At 31.1% G+C, this 21109-nt stretch overlaps 1 protein-coding gene across 1 annotated transcript in view; it reads right to left on the reverse strand.

The window, feature by feature from the left end:
• The window catches only part of LOC132734690 (ankyrin and armadillo repeat-containing protein-like), a 61236-nt gene that overhangs the window by 20703 nt on the left and 19424 nt on the right, over nt 1–21109 (reverse strand). Inside the window, exons 9-15 of the mRNA XM_060721479.1 lie at nt 20522–20744; nt 18288–18449; nt 17146–17208; nt 13083–13157; nt 9556–9568; nt 8367–8542; nt 5846–5950 (exon numbers count right to left, since the gene is read on the reverse strand). Of these exons, the coding sequence (XP_060577462.1) occupies nt 5846–5950; nt 8367–8542; nt 9556–9568; nt 13083–13157; nt 17146–17208; nt 18288–18449; nt 20522–20744 (817 nt within the window). The remainder of the gene's footprint in view (nt 1–5845; nt 5951–8366; nt 8543–9555; nt 9569–13082; nt 13158–17145; nt 17209–18287; nt 18450–20521; nt 20745–21109) is intronic.

The raw sequence follows: 21109 nt of genomic DNA on the forward strand, positions 1-21109 counted from the left end.
CAGATGTCCCTATATTGTACTGTTTTGTCATTGTCCATAAGACACAGATGTCCCTATATTGTACTGTTTTGTCATTGTTCCATAAGACACAGATGTCCCTATATTGTACTGTTTTGTCATTGTCCATAGGACACAGATGTACCTATATTGTACTGTTTTGTCATTGTCCATAGGACAAGGATGTACCTATATTGTACTGTTTTGTCATTGTCCATAGGACAAGGATGTCCCTATATTGTACTGTTTTGTCATTGTCCATAAGACACAGATGTCCCTATATTGTACTGTTTTGTCATTGTCCATAGGACACAGATGTCCCTATATTGTACTGTTTTGTCATTGTCCATAGGACACAGGTGTTACCTATATTGTACTGTTTTGTCATTGTCCATAGGACAAGGATGTACCTATATTGTACTGTTTTGTCATTGTCCATAGGACAAGGATGTCCCTATATTGTACTGTTTTGTCATTGTCCATAGGACACAGATGTCCCTATATTGTACTGTTTTGTCATTGTCCATAGGACACAGATGTTACCTATATTGTACTGTTTTGTCATTGTCCATAGGACACAGATGTTACCTATATTGTACTGTTTTGTCATTGTCCATAGGACACAGATGTCCCTATATTGTACTGTTTTGTCATTGTCCATAGGACACAGATGTCCCTATATTGTACTGTTTTGTCATTGTCCATAGGACACAGATGTACCTATATTGTACTGTTTTGTCATTGTCCATAGGACACAGATGTCCCTATATTGTACTGTTTTGTCATTGTCCATAAGACACAGATGTCCCTATATTGTACTGTTTTGTCATTGTCCATAGGACACAGATGTCCCTATATTGTACTGTTTTGTCATTGTCCATAGGACACAGATGTCCCTATATTGTACTGTTTTGTCATTGTCCATAAGACACAGATGTCCCTATATTGTACTGTTTTGTCATTGTCCATTGGACACAGATGTCCCTATATTGTACTGTTTTGTCACAGGTGTACCTATATTGTACTGTTTTGTCATTGTCCATAGGACACAGATGTACCTATATTGTACTGTTTTGTCAGTTTACCTGTCCAATATTGACAATGACAATCATCATACTTTGGTCTTTAAAAAAATCATTTACTATGAGTTATGCTGTAACAGTTCTTGGAAATAACAGCTTCTAAAAGGGAGCAAACAACCAAGACCATTACAAAACAAGAGCTGTCCGTAAGACAGCGCGCTCGACTTTTTTATTGCTTGCCAATAAAAAAAGTTTTTGCAGTAAAAGGCAATACAAGAATCTCTGTATTTTTAAAGTGAACAATGGCCATGAGCATTAAGATATTTAGTGAAGAATTATTTTATTATGACATAATTTATGGTAAAGTGAACAAGTGGATAGGAATGAATTTTTTTAGATTTTTTAAGTTTTTTAGTGCTTGCCTATAATACAAAACATTGACAGTTAAGGGCCATAATTCAAATAAAATCTTTGACAGAATTACCTTCTCCTGGACATGTTTGGGAATCATGATTGTAAACAAGTATTCCAACTTTCAAATTAATATCTCAAACAGTTCAGTCAAAAAGTGGACTGGTACTAAAAACTTAACCAAGATTTCTAAGTCGATAAAAGGCCTTAATTTTTTAAAACAAATCCTTGACAGAGTTACCTTCTCTTGCGTACAGATGGGGGTAATGATGTGAAATAGCATTAAAAGTTTCAAAGCAATATCTCAAAGGGTTAAGGCAATAAGTGGATTTTACCCATATTCAATGTATTTTCTAAGTCAAAAAGGGGCATAATTCTGTCAAAAACCTTGACAGAGTTATGTCCTCTTGTCTGTTGATGAAGGTCGTGATGGAAAACAAGTATGGTCAGTTTCAAAGCAATACCTCCAATGGTTTTGAAATAAAGTGAGGTGGTACAAAAAACTTAACCAAGCTCAATACACTTTCTAAGTCAAAAAAGGGCCATAATTCTGTCAAAAACCTTGACAGAGTTATGTACTCTTGTCTGTAGATGGAGGTTATGATGGTGAACAAGTATGGTAAGTTTCAAAGCCATACTTGTAATACTTCTGAAATAAAGTGGGGTGGTACGAAAAACTTAACCAAGGTGTGACGCCGACGCCGGGGCGAGTAGGATAGCTCCCCTTTTCATAGAAAAGTCGAGCTAAAAATGTATATTTAAAAAGTACACCACAAAAATGCACACAAACTAAGGATAAGAATATGACAGTCAAAACATAGAGTTGACTAAACCATGGCAATAAATTCTCAATAAACAGGGGCCATAACTATTAACTACAACAGCAGTTTTACAAAAAAATGAAATCTTTTTTGGAACCTGTCCTACTTTCACTCAAAATACAGAGCAAACTCAGACAAAGTTACAGTGGCCATTAATTCTCAAATAACAGGGGCCATAACTCATTTTTAACAATTATGAAATTACAAAAGATTTAAGACCTGAAATTCACTCAATTACATCCCTGAACTGGCATAAAAGATCCATCATAAGATCAAGATAATTATTATCACAACTTATATAAATTAGTTCAATTTTTCACCATTTCTGCCACTATATAACTGTATCCAGTGCATTCAACTAAAATGATGTTTGATAATTTATGTAACAACGCCTTTCAGTTTCTAAAACTTTTTAAAATTCACTAACTCAAAGAAGTATAAAGTAATTACACAAAGTAAAATAACAATAAGAACATAATTATACAAGTGTGACATAAAACTCAATTTAATGCTATTATAATCAAGTGACTTGAGAGTTACAGTATATTTCATAGAAAAAGGACCAATTTTGAAATATCCTAGATTTAGCTGAATCCTTACACAGCAGAATTCTAAAATTGTTCAATCAGGAACATAGAACAGTCCATTTGTAGTTTATATAGGAAATAGGATTTACTAAAACTGATTATAGCTAACAGTTAGTCTTAGAGTCTAGTTTGACTGTAAGGGTATTCAGGTTGACTTGATTGGTATACAGGTTGACTTGATTGGTATACAGGTTGACCTGATTGGTATACAGGTTGACTTGATTGGTATACAGGTTGACTTGATTGGTATACAGGTTGACTTGATTGGTATACATAATGAACTGATTGGCATACAGACTGACCTAATTGGTATATATAATGACCTGATTGTAATATGATCAAATACAGTGAATTTTGGTGGGTTTTTTGTTAGTGGTTTTTAGGAAATCAGTCTCCAAACCCCCCCCCCCCACCTTGAAATATAATTCAAAACCTAGCACACATTGTATGTAAATATCAAATAAATAACCATATAATGTCATATCAAATTTATACTAGCAATGTCATACCAGTAATTTTCCTTGCTTATGATACCAATTTTAAAATAAAAAAAATTTTGGTTTATGCTATGGCTTATTTGTTAATACAATGCAAACAGTGTATGTGACGAAAATACACATTAAGCATTATAGCAAACAATATTTACAATGCATGGGTATTAGTAAACCCTAAGAAGTACTTTTCAAAAATGCTTTATATAGAAATAAACTCTCCAAATTACAAGGAAAGAAAATGGCTCCAAAAAAAAAAAATTCTATTTTAAGACAATTTAAGGTTTTATGCTGTCATTGTAAGTATGCAATACTATCAATCAACCCTGTTATAAGAGTCATTTTATGTTTTGAAAGATCTTGATCTCCCTTCACCCCTTTTACTAAATCAGGAACACGTTTCTCAAGTGAGAAAGTGGGTGTCCTTTTAAGGTTGAGCATAAACACCTGTATTATAGCAGGAAGGGGGGGGGGGGGCTTTTTTTCTCTGGGTTTTTGTTTGTTTGTTTTTTGCTGTATACTTTTGTTGGTTAAGAATTTTTTATCACCAAGAATAAAACCCATTTCAAATTGATAAATATATTGTCTGGCTACACAGACTCTAATCACACTAGACAACATTTAGTAACATAGGCAATGGTATGGCCAACTGATTAATGCGTCGGTCTAGTAATCTAAGGATTACTGACAGCGCTGGTTCATTGGCCCTTAAGCCGTTTTTTTTCCATGAGCAAGAAACTTTACACTCATTGCTTAGTACTGGCTTGTTCCAGGAATAGATATGAAAGTGTTTCAATAAGCTTATAGCTTCCAACAGAATCTAACTAAAATATAAATTGCTATAAACGAAACTAACATATACAATTCATTTCAGAATTGGTCCTGTTCTATTTATAGACACATAGAGAAAGGTTGCAGAATTAAAACTATTTGGGGAGGGAAATTTTGTCTATCTCTGGAATAGAAATTTGGTTTCAACCGGTCTCCACCAGTTTGTGGAATATCTACAACTTACCATTTATTAAGCATCCTTTATGAGTAATTTTTTACAAAGACAGAAATATTATTAGTATAAGCGTAAAATAAAAAACAACAGCTATATGTAAGACTAGCTAGAGGTCTACCTTCAAACAATTATCTTAATTATCATATTCGAACCAAGTATATAGAGTTATAGTTCATACAAATGATACTTGTGTATATTTTGGCAAACATGCAGTCTTTAAGAACTGGCACTTCAGGAGCATTGCACTTACGTTCATTTTGGTATACAAAAAAATATACATCAATAATTTATTCTCTTGCAATTAATCACAATTTATCTTAAAGCTGTCTAGATTACAAAATACACTGGTTCCTTAAAAAAAATATGTTTCTGCAGATTTAATAAGCATTAAAAAAAATATGTTTCTGCAGATTTAATAAGCAGTCAACTTTTGAAACATAGTTAACATATAGAAATAAGAACTACAAGTTTTTCTGGGCAAGTCATTTTCTGCTTTCTTGTCTACACCACACAGCTATAAACTAACAACATTTCAAAATCTGTTTACATTATATAACCATACATAATCTCTGTAAGTCATATATACAGTTTATAATACATGTCATACATGCAGCTCTTCTCATGACAACAAACATTATTGTTGTTAACTTTTGTTGCTCAAGCATTTGTTCAAGTTTTCAACAGAAAAATTAACTGTGTATTCCTCTCTATTTAATTTTTTCTAAATGAAAGTCAGTTGTAATTAACTTTTTACCTGCAGAATTTCTTAAATGTACTTTTCCAGCCACTATTTTTGGAACTTTCCATTATTTTGTTGTTGTTATTTTTGTTTTTTACCAAAACAGTGTAGGTCATATTGTGTAGGAACAGAAAAGATGATTTTAGCTAACCTTGGGTGTAACACTTTAAGCAACACCAGGGGTCAAAACCATGTTACCTACTGGAGCTAAGAGATGCATAGACTCCAATAATTGGAAGCCATTTAGTCACCTCTTACGACCATGCAGTGTTTGACAGTGGCTGCAGTTCTGATACCTCAACCCATAAAGGCAACCCCTCAGTCACAAGGGCGGAATTTTCCATTATCAATATTTTGGGGATGTCAAGATGAAAATTTGAAAAAAATCAGTCAGCTGTATTGAGCCTGGTCAGATGGCATGGATGTGCAGCTAGCCTGGCTCTATACTGGTGGCAAAAACCTAGACAACATTGGGTCCACCAAGTTAAGTGCTAAAATCTTATCAAACTGGTTTTAATAAAAGAAGTATATCAAGTAAAATTATGTTTGATCAACAAGTTAAGTTATCAGATATCATAATTAAATAGGACCTTTCATGCTAAAAAAGCATGCACATTATAATAACAAAAGTTACTTCACATGCAACAATGCACTCAAAAATCTTTCACTCATTTTCTTTTTTAAATATTTTTCAAGACACAAAATTTGCATGCCTGATTATTATAGAACCTAATGTTTAATCATTTAGTAAGTAAGAGTTACTGCCCCTACCTGCATCAAGAATTGACCTCCAGTGGTCAGGTTTAGATGTTGACAGCACTTCAAGGCATTTTACTGCACTGTCCTTTTTCTTCAAATCATCACTGTTCAACATACCTGTAATAGATATTTTATTGCGACTTAACTTGAAAACATATCTTGTGTTTTTGTAAGCTACTTAAGAATGCCATAAAAAGCTCACAATAAAATTGGAGTACATGCAGTAAACAAGAGCACCGCTAGGCGGAGCATTATATGCCCGAAAGTGTTTTTGTTTTTTAGTAAGGATGAAGCATTTGTAAGACATGGGAATTCGCTGTTCATTCTATAAAATTTTACAGCTGTAGGTTCATTAATACTTAAGTTATTAATAATGACCTTAACCTTTGACCTTGTGACCCCAAAATCAATAGGGGTCTTCTACCTTATATGGACAATCATCCTAAGAAGTTTGAATATTGTGAGCCAATTGGAACTTTAATTATGCTCTAGAAACTGTTTTCAGTATTAAGGTAAAAGTGACTTTGACCTTGTGACCCCAAAATCAATAGGAGTCTTCTACCCAATATGGACAATCATCCTATGAAGTTTGAATATTGTGGGCCAAATGGAACTTAAGTTATGCTCCGGAAACTGTTTTTAGTATCAAGGTAATAGTGACCTTGACCTTTGACCTTGTGACCCCAAAATCAATAGGGGTCTTCTACCCAATATGGACAATCATCCTATGATGTTTGAACATTGTGGGTCAATTGGAACTTAAGTTATGCTCAGGAAACTGTTTTCAGTTTTAAGGTCATAGTGACCTTGACCTTTGACCTTTTGACCCCAAAATTAATAGGGGTCTTCTACCCACTATGGACAATCATCCTATGAAGTTTGAACAATGTGGGCCAAATGGAACTTAAGTTATGCTCCGGAAACCAAATTGCTAACGGACGGACGGACATACTTAGCAGACGTGTTTGTGGGGTTATTCCTTTGATCTCTTAACCCCACAAGAGCAAATTTTTTTAACCCCATAAGAGCATTTTTAACCACATAATACATGTCTCTACGGAATGAACCCCATACAGAGTGCCTGTACATAAACCTAAACCTCATAATGTAGCTCTCGTCTGCTCGGACGGACGGACGTACGGACGTACGGAAACCAAATTGCTAACTGACGGACAGACGGACGTACTGACAGACAGACAGACGGACGCCAGGGGGTATAACATAATATGCCCTTTCGGGCATATAAAAAGGGTGAAAGGTAAATGAAATGTTTGCTTAACCAAGAGTTACCAAAAGTCATAAAACAAGAGCTGTCGGAAGACTGCAAGGCTCGACTATTCGAAAAAGTTGTCACAAGGGTGTTTCATTGAGTATAATTATGCTTACCTATATAAATACATAAAATTGTCCAAAAAGGTACAAAGGCTTGGTACTTAGACGTTTTATCGAGTAAATCACTGCTTGATTATTATGAATGCATAAAATTGTCACAAAAAAGGCACAAACCCTTCAGTTAAGTTCTGGAGATACCAGCTTACAAGCAAATTACAAGCAAGACTTAACCAAGAATTTCAAAGGCAAAAGAGGGGCATAACTATGCGAAAAAAAAAATCAGAGTTATGGGACTTGTGCCAATCATGTTAGATAATCACAGAGCACAAGTTTGTGAAGTTTCAATTCATTCCCTTTAGTAGTAATGGAGTTACCAGCTTACACACAAAAGCTTAACCAAGAATTGCTTAGTCAAAAAGGGGCATATTGAATATGCAAAAAAACAAATCAGAGTTATTGGACTTGAGCCAATAATGTTAGATAATCACAGAGAACAAGGTTGTGAAATTTCAATCTATTCCCTTCAATAGTTATGGAGATACCAGCCAAAAACTTAACCACAGGGACAACGATGCCGACAAATGGGTGACTGCATTGGCTTGATTATTCTGTGAATAGTCAAGCTAAAAATGCTTTAAAAATGTTGTAAAAGGCAATTTCTTGAAAGAAAACAAGTGACTTTTGAAAACATTTTTTGGGTCACAGTTATTAATTTTAGTACATATTATTTGCAAAATCCCCAGACTGGTGTTGAGAACTATTTAAACTAGTTTTAGAAAAGAAAGTATTGTTAATAAAGCAAAAACAATGTTCCAGAGATTCTCTTAAAAATGTTTTAGTAGGCTTTCATATTATTCTTTCTTTTCTTTTCTTGCAAATGTTTCCAAATACCATGTAAAACTATACATTATTTTAGAATTACAGTAAAATTAACTTAAGAGACACAGATATGTTTTGGCTGTTACTGAAATATTGTTGAATTTAATGCCATTCATCATGGGTGGTTTAGCAATATGTCATAAAAGTTCTACAAAAGAATATCAAATGGCTAAATGCTGAGGAGGTAGGACATTTAATGTTAATAATTCTGTGAAAGTCTGTTATTTGAAATCCCTTGAGAAATGTAGTAATGGAAGGAGAAGGGCACAGAAAGAACAGTTTCACTAAGTGATGCCCATCAGCCAGCCCAGTATCAACTTACCCACCAGAATTTCCCAAACATGGACATCAGAGTTATTCCACTCTATCAAATACTCTAGAATATTTGTATGGAATCTTAATGCAGCAAGGCTCACAATTCCATTACCATCACCATCCAGCCTACGATAGTCAGCCCCAAGCTTTATCAAACCTTTCAAAACAGACAACCCCCCCAGCCTTTTCCCAAAAAGGGGTTGACGTAAATTTAAAAATAGAGGGAAAAAAAACCCTGTTTTTTTTTTAAAAAAATTTACTTGAAACACATAAGAATCTTTTTCACCCTTTCCCATTTTTTAGAACAGTACCTTGTCCGTAAACACATTTTTCTCTCTTTTGTTTTATTTTTAGTCAAATGGGCACTTAACAAAGACATTTTTACAACTTTCCCCTATTTAAATGGGTTAAAACAACCTTTAAAATTAAATTTTAAAAGGGTAAACCCTTTCCCTTTAAAAGAATTATGATACTTCTCGAAGAAAATAATTTCAACATTATTTAACAGTAAAAACTTTGTAAAGAATTATAAATAGGGCTTTAATCTCACTCATTTCTTGTCACAAGCTCCATAAGTCCTTTATTTTTCCTTATCATCAAACAGAAATAAGGAAGTGGGCAAAAAAGCAAAAGATGAAATTTTTTGCCCCCAGCCATCCTGAAGAGCTAAAAATTTAGATAGTTTTTGCCAGTAAACAGGGGAACTGTAATCCAGAACCCCACATCCGCAGCCACATTTTTTGCTGTTACCTGATCAAGCATAAATAAAACATGCATTAATTGAAAGACAGGTAACGTTACAGCATAAGTAAAATAAAAATTAATCAAATATTGTAGAAAATGGTCGAAATGAATGCAGAAGTCAAAATAAAATCTAAATGAAGAAGTATTGAGTATGAAAAACTAGCAAAAGCAAAAACCTTATATAATATAATTAAACTAAGTATTTATTCCTAAGCATAACAAAATGAAAAAGTTTACGTTAATTACTTCATAAAACAATTAGAATAAAAAGAAATAATAATTAACTTAATCAATAAATCGATAAATTATTACTTTTTATAAACTAGAAAACTTAAAACAATTAACAAAATAAAAAGAAAGAAAACAACAATAAACAATGAAAAAAAATATATTTTCTTATTTCATTTTTTTTAGTTTTAAGTATTGAACTTAAAATAAAAAAAAATCAGTACCTGTCATTTAAATCTACAAATAAAACAAATCAATTTTTCCAATGAATGATAAAAATATCTGCTTATAATACAGACATATTATTTTGCCACTAAGAATGTTTAAACTAAGAAATAAATAAATATTTGAATAAATCTGCCTTAAATTAAGAAGTTATGGATTAGTACACATACTGGTGGTGTCTGTGAAAAGTGATTAATCAGTTACTGAGACTACATCAATATATTTCAATTGAATATTCTATATAAATATTGTATAGTCAAACAAGTGATATGCACTTTTTGCATGATTAAAAGTTGTAATGCACTTAAAAAAAACACTTAACCATCAATTATCAACCTTTACTCCAACCATGAACTTTTACTTGAATTAAAAACTTTTACTTCAATTTAAGAACTTGTGCATAAAATATGATATATTTATTTGCATAAAAAAGCAAAGTTTTCTTTTTAATTTACAATAAAAGAAATAAAAAAGTAACACAAATAAGCTATTATTATGCATTAATTAAAAGGTATATTTGCATGAACAAGACATTTATGCATAAATAAAGCATAAGTATTGTAAAGCTGGTTAAAGTTCAATTAGTATCAATTATATATTGCATAAATGTTTATAATATTATCATTTTAATGTTATATTTGTTAGAGATGAAAATGACAAATGTTCCAAAATGCGGAAAAATTAAAATGGTTACATCTGAAGTATTGACTTCAAACATATTACTTAAATATATTATTATTTGTTTATGAATCCAAATCAACATTTAAAGTTTATCACATAATTGTCACTCAATTAAAAAAAATCTAATAATATAATAATTACAAATTAGTCCTTGCAAAACATTTTTATAACTCAATAACTTGTAATTTCAAAACATCCATTGAATGTCACAAATACCTTTGATTATCTATCTAATTTAAGTAAGTGAAACTTTTAAAACGTTTTATGGAATAACGCTGTTATTGAACAATAAATTGTGCTTTATGGAATGATAGATGATAATAAGTAGTGTTTTAAGCTATCTTCATAATTGAGGCCATGCATTTGAAGTTTTTTTAAAAAAAATTACATTTTAATTATGCAAGTTTAAATACTTGGGTGGCCAGGGGCCTGACATATTATAAGGGTTAAGAACAGTTGCATTTCTGTTGCTTTTTTTTTTAATTGAAGAGGTCACAATATATAGAGATGATAATCTAATGTCCTGTTTGTACTTTGTATCGTACTAAATACATCATGAAATTAATGCTTAAAGATTATTTCTAAAAATGTTTTAAGACAGATCTTTGGTGCTATAAAAACCAAGGTAGCGACCCTCCCAGAACCTTTGGCTGCCAATTCCAACATTCTTTGAAAACAGTAATTATACATTCTTTTTTACAGCAATTATTCAAATCACTGAGAAATTCAAACATAATAATTCAGATCTTTATGACAACACAACATTTAAGTGTCATGTTTTTCCCCTTCTATTTGTAGATTTTTTTTGATTTTTTCAAATTCATTTTCAACTTTTGCCTTTTTTCTGCCAAACTATTAATGAAACCTGCATGATGCCAAAATTTGCACCTAAGATATATACACTAAAGTCAACTTAATCACCCTAAAACAAATGATTATAATTATCTTCCTTAAGATTTTGTTTCAGGGCCTCAACCAGTCAGTATAATATATAACATCTCAACATAAACTCGGCTTTCAGAAGTCATCCAAGCTAGAGTAAATCTTCAATAACAAATACTTGAGCATTCTAAACTACTATCAATTTTCAATAAATTATTCAAAATGGCCGTTTTGAACGTATTCTCAAATATTGAAAACACCTATTTTTCAACATAAACATTGACAAATTTATGGCTTGAATAACAAGTACATTTATTTGCTGGCCACTTCACCTACAAAGAAAAGTGCTAAAGTTACCCACTACTGTTGATAAGAAGATGAGTTTTTCTTTGGCTTTTTGGGACCATAGATATTAAACAAACAATAATCGTGACATTTAACTAATAAAGGTGACAAGAAATTATTTAAATATTTTTTTAGGACATTTCTGATCATTTTCTTCTTCATTTATAGAAGTATTTTTTAAAATTATAAATCTGCCTAAAATTTAAAAAGACTGCCCCACTCTTTTAATAAAATAAGCGTTATAGGTAAATTCTAATGGATATTTACAGAAATTTCGTTTAGATCTGTGCGTTATTTATTGTTTATGCAAACTTATTTATTAAATTAAAAGGAATTATGGCAAAATGAAAACTTATTTTGATCTTCACCCGTTCAATCACTATATATCCTTGGATGGGCATAATGTCACTTTAAACATATTAATTAATTTTGTGCTGTCAAACATTATTCCTTGAAATCAGGGTAATAATTTATATCTTAGGATTATTCAAAAATAAAGAAAACTGATTATTTCAGTTTAACCTTTTTCATTACATATCTCTATGTACAAATTTGTTAACACATATAATAAATTTTAATGTTTTCAAAACACTTAATTTGACATGCATTATTAGTGACATTTATTAAATTTCAATTATTGGAGGTTTATAAAATCCTCATTCAAGATGCTTCAAATTATTTAAGTCAGGAATTTGAATGGTTTAATTAAGCAAGGAAATGAATTTACTGAATATTATGACATTAGATGTTACATCAACTAATTTTGACATTATCAAAATACAAATTTATTTAATATTTAACTCTCATTAATTGATTGACAGTTTTTACCCCCGAAAAACAAATATTACTACATATATCTGAAATTTTGAGAAAAAAATGTCAACTATCAAGAAACCTTATTTTTCCATCACTTTAAATAAAGTTTAAAATGTTTTAACCACATACAAGTTTATATAAACTTAATCTTTATAGACAATGGAATAAAAGGAAACAGAATTTAGGAGTCTATAGCCTGTCATTCATTATGAAAGTACTCTTCTTTCATGAAGATAAAATACTTGTATCTCACAGAAATGATGTTTTTCATGAATGATAAATTAACAAGGGCCCAAAATATGTCTTTGTTATAAAATACAAATGAAAATAAAGCAAATAAATGAAACATTACATGAATATCTTTATTCCTTGGACACCAAAATATGTTTAAAGTTGATCATACAAACAATTTTCTTGTTTTGTTTATGATGACTATTTGATATAAATATATATTACCGTATTTCAGACGCAAGGTTAAAAACTCACAGATCTTTCTTTAAAGCTCAATTAATTACTAAGTTAACTTGTTTTCTGAAATTCCTTATTTTAAATTTTGAATTAAAACAATAGTTGATTTTGTCATGTGTTAACACTTTACAAAACAGTTCATGCGTTTCAAATATCAAACAAACAGTAAATCATGAATTAATAATCACATCAACATGAAAAATGTAAAGTTGTAATTAATTCACATTTCTTTAATATGATTATATGTCATACAAGTTATATATTTTAATTTCATTTTCAATATATTAATAATCAAAAACAAAGGTCAAAGTTCAAGGTCGCTTAACACAAGTACCTAGTGACCCAGGCTGTGGCGACATCATCACTACCTCCCTTTCTTTACCAAGACTGGCACTCCCAGCCCTTGATGCTAAAAATAGTAATCCAGACTGGTCTCTTACACAGTATCTATTTTTAATTATTCTAAAATCTATTTTTATACCATACTTCAAATATGTAAAATCCATTTTTCTTTAAATATATCAAAAAATGAATGAACAAATGTACAAAAAAATGAAAAACTAAATACTGTAACTTCAAATGATGAAGAAAACACTGCTTAATGAATAACACACAGAAGAAAACAAATACAGGGATAAAAAAATATTATAAGACAGTGACCTTGAAATGTATATCTGGTTAATAAATCATAACTTAGAGATAGGATTTTAGAAAACAACAACTTTGAAGTTACTCATATATATAATATATTATTTATAATCATGAGTTTCCTACACGGTATTTCTAAGAGTTATATTATTGACAATTAAAGGACGATCAGTCTAGCACAATATATCGGTTCATAGTCCTTAAAAAGCTATTTTCATTCAAACCTGATAAATTTTAATGTTTAAGCAGAAATCGCCTAATTCAGGATCATTAATTAGGATCAAAACCAAGACAATTGGAAATCTTTATTGATCTTAATTGGATTAATTATATCCTTAATGTGAACATGGTGCTAGACATTTTGGATTATTCTTTTGCATGATTGTATTATAACATTTAATGGCGCACTGAAGATGAATTTTATAAATTAATTATTATTTTTTTATACTCTGCCCACCATTTCAATTAGATACAAAATCAACACACTGGCTTAATTATAAATTAGACAACATGATTAGTTTCAACATCATTATATTCAAAGCTCCAAAATAAAGAAGCATGAACTTGCAACTTATATTAAAAGAAAATCAATTTAGAGTTTAGTTCCTGGCCTCACTGACCAGTACTAGCCATGACCTCCGAGGCTGAGTCTGAGGCTCAAACTCGCAATTTGTGGGTCATGGGGCAGACACATTAACCATTAGGCCACCGCTCCCCTCAACAGCATGGTTAAGAGCAGATGAGCTATTTATCAGACTGAGAATACCTTTCGCTGCTGTGTTTAAAAATGAGAAGGAAAATTAAAACATAACTTGAATTTTTAAAACCTGTAAAAATTATACTGTATCTTGTATTGGCAATTGCTCTTATACTATTTGGGGATAATTGAAAAATAATATGTTATGGCACTAATATAGTAATAATATTAAGATCATACTGTGAACATGATATATTCAGTGGTTAATTTGTTCATTATATTTAGTATACAGATTTTTATGTAGCATGGCTGACAGGTAAAAGTTTAAAAACACAACCGTGACTTTGCCATGTTTCCAATCTCTTCAAGTTGCAGACACCAATCAAATGCTAAGACATTACAGTAGTACAAGCAATACAACCAGTACAACATCATTGTACCACACTTTGAAGTAATTTTTTTTTTCTTATTGAAGATTTTTTTCCTTTTTTTGTTCCTCTGTGACCAAGGCAAACGTTTTAAAACAGAATGAGCATTTACCTTTACATAAATTGGCCATGATGCTCTTGACCTTTGTGCACAAATTTTGTCCACAATTATAACAGCATGGAAATGTTCACCAATTGGTACAAATCATCAAAATACAAATACATAATTATTTGGTAGTTCAGCCTTTTTGAAATCCTGATAAAACTGGTAAAACTTCTCAGTTCACAACGAATTAAGTAATATATTATTACATTATCCTCACGTTGTCAAGGAAGTTCATGACGTTGTGACGTCATAACGTCATTATAAATAACATTACATAAAGTTTACTAAACAAAAGTTACATGAACAGCTATTGCATTATGAAGCAAATTACACAAGTTGAGTAATATTAAAAAATATGTCACTGTATCATATATTGCAAGCCTATAGAATTCCGTGAGTGTGTAATGGGTTATTATGATTCTAAGCACCTTTAACTTCTGATCACTGTATCATATAATGCAAGTTGATACAATACAATGGAAATAGTATGAACAAGTTACATTAAAAATCAGAATGTGACGGTGAATATTATCATACTCCATATAGAATTCTAAACATATAACATGGTTATAACTATAATATAATGTTTATGATAAATGGTTATGATAAATAATAAATTTTTACATTGCGGTTACGATAAAGAGTATCTTGATCTGATTAAAGGGGACTCCACTGAGGTTTTTTGACAGGTAACTCAATTTTTAATTTTTCAAGACTTGTAAACCATTTAATGTAGGTACCGACCAAGAACTTGTGTGCAAAATTTCAGATCATATCCTTACTCTGTTTTCCGAGAATAATTATGTGAAAAATGACCAAAAACGAAAAATCACACATGATCTTCACAAATACCCAGCTAAAAACATGAAAAAAAAAAATCAATTTTTAATTCAACTCTGAGTATATTTCTGTATTATATTGATCTGCATAACAAATTCAAGCTTTATGTTTTTAAGCTTTTTGACCTCAGTGGAGCTCCTTTAAGGGTTGTATTTTGCACTGATTGATTTTGATAGGTAAAGATTGAATGCAAAAATTTCAACATTTCAAATCAAGGTATTGTTACAATAATGATCCTTTCACTATAATATACCTCTGTGTATTTTAACCAAATATTCCATCGTAAAAAAATCAAAGAAGTTTTGAAAAATTATTATTATTTTATTGTTATTTTTTGTGACTTTAATGCCATTTTAACACATTTTTGGCCATATATCTGCTGCTGATCCACCACACTGGCTTTCCTGGATAACTTACCAGTAATTACCAATTCCTCTGCAAGAGACCAAGTCTCTTATCCCAAATAACCAAAGACCAGTGGAATCTTTGTCTAAATGTCAATAACTATTGTCACAGAGAAATTTCGCTCCCTCTGCCCCCCCCCCCCTTTAGATTGAACCAGGGACCCCTGGGTTACAAATCTGATCCCCCCCCACCCCCCAATGAATAGGCAGACTAGGTAAATTCAAAATTCCAGTTTTCATTACTTTTTATCTGCTCTAAAAAGAAAGGTAATTTTCTTTACAATAATTAATTTGGCTGAATACATAGTCAGGTATATAATATCAAAGTATAGAGAGTGACTGCTGTAAGATAAAGGTACAATTAGTAGAAGTATAAATTGTAGTTCTTGCTGAAGCCAGAGAAGTCCATCTGCCCATAATTAACAAAGATGAAAAAAAAGTGAACTAAGCTGCCAAAATGTGATCAATATAATTATATAATTGAAGAAATTAAGGCCAAACAAAAAATATTAGCTGCTTTTGGTTTCATCCCCAAATACAAACCACAAAGTTTCACTTATTTCTATTTATAGAAAATGCCTAATATCAGGACAGTTTTTCACTTGTTATACTGTTAAAACCCCAGTATAATTTCACACATTTTTTGTTATTTTATGCTGAAATGTTGTGATCATTTTGGTAAATGAGCAAACCAAAAGCAGACATTTTTTTCTGGCCTTTAGAATTAATTCAACTGTCTTTTACATATGATATGTTTAGTCTTTCACATACTGGTAATAAACATGAAAACATGAAATATTTTTGGAATTACACAAAAAAATCTACCGTTTGGTTACATATATACATATTTACAACTATAGAAAAAACATCAACTTTGCGCTTTTTATCTAAAAGAATTTGTCTTTTCATTTAACAAGTCTATGTAAAGTGTTACAAGCATATATACATATTGTAAAAGACAGTTAAAGTATTGTCCATTTGTCAAGGTGGTAGCCATTTTAAACAAATCATTCTAGCTCTGTTGATTATTGTGATGGAAAAATTGTACAACATTAATACAAGATTTTAACTATCTAAACATCTAAATGAATTATGTTTCCAAATACAACTTCTATCTTTCTTTCCAAGAACAGTAACTCCTTTACAGAAGTTGATTTTCCAGCTTTTGTAATATACAAAAAAACATTTTCATTCAAAATGGCTACCATTTAAAAATTCTACATCCTGTGTGTAATTCTGGGAAATCTATGTTACTATTTATAGATTAAATTTACATATTTCAAGCAAGTAGTAGGACATTCCTCCAGGTGCATTTGATCCTTTGTTTTCACCACCCTCTGTACAAATTACAAAGATACAAGACTCAAATATAACTAAACATGCAAAATGCAAGCCAGATAATAACTACCATGCATAAGAAGAATATAGAAACAATTATTGTTTATAAAAGCAACAGTTTCAGACTAAAAGAAAAAAACTGCTGACTCAACACTTTTCTCCTAAGGCAGTCAGATTGAATTTGGAAAGTCAAAAAAAGATAACTTATATTTTTTATTGCCAAGCCAAAAAGTGTTCGGGCATCACCTAAAGCCTATCCGATATGAAAATTAGCTTTTATTAGCAATGTTGTTGAGTATTATGTATAAATGCACAAGACTCATGTTGTTTATTTCAGCAGAAATGTAATGAATTATAATTATATCTTAAACATAAATAAATATAATACTGAAATGTTCAAATATGAATATATAAAAATGTTAATGTGTTCAAACAAAAAACAATGTGTTCAAAATGGAATTCATACAACACTAATTATGGTCACTTTACTCAGGGAATGCATACAGCACACAATGATACACTTAGTCTATAGGATTTGTATGAAAAATTAATATGCTTAAACAGAAAATTGTCTAAAAAGGGAATTAAAAACACTGGTTTCATAACATTCACTTTAGCAGTGAAACATTTAACACAAAATGACATATATTTGCAGTATTTACAGGTATTTGCTTAAACATAGGGATGGCTACCAACAAAGTAAAGGTTATAATATTATGGTGACTTTTCACATAACTGGTGGAGGAAGACCTCAGGTGCCCTTCAGGGTATTATTTCTGGCACCTGAGTAGAACCACTGACGCTCTGTAAGCTAACTGGATAGCTTTCTAACATGAAAGAATCTAAAGTCCCAGTCAGGATTTGAACTCTTCTATGGTGAGAGACAAGTGATTTGAAGTCAAAGGCCTTAACCACTCATATAAAAGTCATTAAATAACACTTCAAGCAAATGTTAGTTTTGATGTGTTATTTTTCAATATCAACCTGGATTTTTAACAAAGATATAAATGACCTTTCAATATAAGCACATCAAAATATGGGACAAAAATCAGGGTTAACACTAAACATTATAATGAGGGAAAGCAGTGGTGTACAATAATCAAAGGGAGACAATAAATGTAGAATTTATCAAATTCAAACACATGGCCATAAGGGCAGGAGGGGGAACAATCTGTACATAATTTACCAGTTTCTAAATCTTGTTTTACTTTTCTTGATCTAGATCTACGTTCATTATGATCTATTCAGGAGAAAAATAAACAAAATGCAACTTTAAAACTAACAGGAAACAAACAAAAACTAAATAAGATGTGTAATTAAGTTTTAAATGTTCCTTCTTGTAAAAAATAACAACATAAATATGTGTTTTTTTTTTCAATATTGAAAATTAGATACAAATACTTAGAGATTACTTTTCAAAGATGAAAAGGAATTTAAAAATCATTCTTCTTTTACAAAGATAAATTAATGGTTTATATAATCAAGTCCTCTTAATTGGCAGACAAGTTAAACAGAAATAACTAAAAAAACATTCTGAAAATAGAGAATCACAATGCACATATAGACAAAAAGTACTTCATATGTGTTCTCTTTTTTTACCATGCAAAAAAAAGAGAAAAATGTCAAAAGTCATAAAGACTTCCACCTGTGAAACACACTGTAATGCTAAAACAAACATGAAAATTTCAACATGCTCAAAAGAAAGAAAATGACACAAAGTGAATAGAAGCATTATAAAACAAGAGGAGAAGATATTGGCTAGACTGCCACTAATTGTTCAAAAGATAAAGAGGGCCATATAACAGTGTTCAGCATGCTTAGAAGAACCAGAAAAAAACTCTCTGTATGTGAAAACCATGCTCTACTATTCATTTTAAAACATAAAACATTGTACAAACCATTGTTTGTCATTGGTCCTTTTTGAATAACAAAAATGTATGTTTTCACTCAATACTTTCTTTTATTATCAAATGCTTATAAACACCAAAATCTTGCCATTGTTATTACATAATTTACATAGAAAGGACATTTATACTTCTTGACTCCCTGACAGTGCAATTATATATTAACCCTTTTATAACTAATGGTGACATATTATCAAGATTGGTTCAACCAGTACTCAGTCAGGCCAGCCTATACAACAATGGGTACAACTTAATTTATAGTATTTTGATTCTGAAACCCCTTGAATTACTAATGAATTGTTCTAAATTCAAAAGCAGGACAAGGGCGTTAACACAAATTCTGTACAGATTTAAGGGTTGCTTGCAAGGAATTCAACATTATATAGTCCTAAATTGTTAATCTGTAAGTTAAAGAGCTTGGCAGTTGCAATTTCTGGACATGCTGTCAAATGATGGTTACCATAGATACCTATTAGACAGTGTTCAGGAAATTGACCTTTGACCTTTCAGGACATTTATAAACGGCCAACAAAGAAATCTACATACATATAAAATATGGAATCTTGTACAGCAAGGTAACATTTTATGTGTTTGGATAAACATTAACAAACATAAGAACTATGTTGCGCAATGAAGATATTATAATAATGTCGTTTGATAACTGAACTGAAGGATGTAGTTAACTACATAGTAATGAAAGATTTACTTATGAAATCACTTGATACTGCATAACTAAATGCAAGCCTGTTTTAACCAAAATCTTTATACTATCATAAGCTGTTCAAAGTTAACACAGTAGCACTCTAAACTTTGCATACTAAACTAGCATACATCAGAGCACAAAGCAGCATATAGCTTTATGTTTTATACATTTTTATTCATGGAAATATCATGTAAAATATGTTTATTCATGGCAACATCATGTAAATATGTTTATTCATGGAAATATCATGTAAATATGTTTATTCATGAAAATATCATGAAAATATGTTAATTATTCATATTCCTTAGCAAAATAATAATAATGGTCATTTTAGATGATAGTAAATCCGAAGGCACATCAGATTTATTATACTGAAAACATGTCTATCCATGGCAACATGTAACAATTCTATTGTCCATAGACATATTAGATAAACATTTTCATCCATGGACAAAACAGGTTAACATGTATATACATGGAACAATAAGATAAACATGTTGATCCATGGCCACATCTAACAACTCTGTTATCAATAGACATATCAGAAAAATATTTTCATCCATAGACAAATCAGATAAACATGTATATACATGGACACATCAGATAAACATGTTTCCCTTCGGGCTTATAATTTGACTTTTAATAACAAATAATATAACTGAGTAGTTTTATCAAAATAAAATATCAGGTAGAATATAACCATACCTGTTCCCATGATATTGTTCCTACGAACATTTACATCCATGGATTGTATCAGCAACATTGCAATGATCTGTGGATGGTTGTTCATGGCTGCATAATGCATTAAAGATAAGCCATGCTCATCTTGCTTGCCTAGGCGCGAAGCCTGCATCATTTTACGGCACAGAGCCGAAAACATGGCCACTAGCCCTCTCTTCGCACACTCCTTCAAACCGCTGTATGGAGTCTGCAAGTTATAAAATGTGATGACAATTCTCTGAATCACCAGGTTTGTTTGTTGGGTTTTAAGTTACATCAACACTGTTAAGGTCATATGGCTACTTTTCAGCTTACAGACATGAGTGGGCACCTGAGTAAAACCACTGGCACTCACATATTGTAAGCTAGCTGGATAGGTTTGTCACATAAAAGAATTTAAAGCCCATGGTTGCATTTGAACCTAAAGCAATGAATGAGGCTCTTTCAATAACTACTAGTACTAGTTTTAAATGTAAATATAAATACTAGGAGATATACACATTGAAAAAGCAGCAGACTGATTTTATCCAAACTAGGAATGTATCCATAGGCCATGGATGACCACTGTTAATA

Source organism: Ruditapes philippinarum, unplaced genomic scaffold (genome assembly GCF_026571515.1).
Source record: "Ruditapes philippinarum isolate M1 unplaced genomic scaffold, ASM2657151v2 ctg2628_1_1_1_1, whole genome shotgun sequence".
In the NCBI taxonomy this organism is placed as follows: Eukaryota; Metazoa; Mollusca; class Bivalvia; order Venerida; family Veneridae; genus Ruditapes; species Ruditapes philippinarum.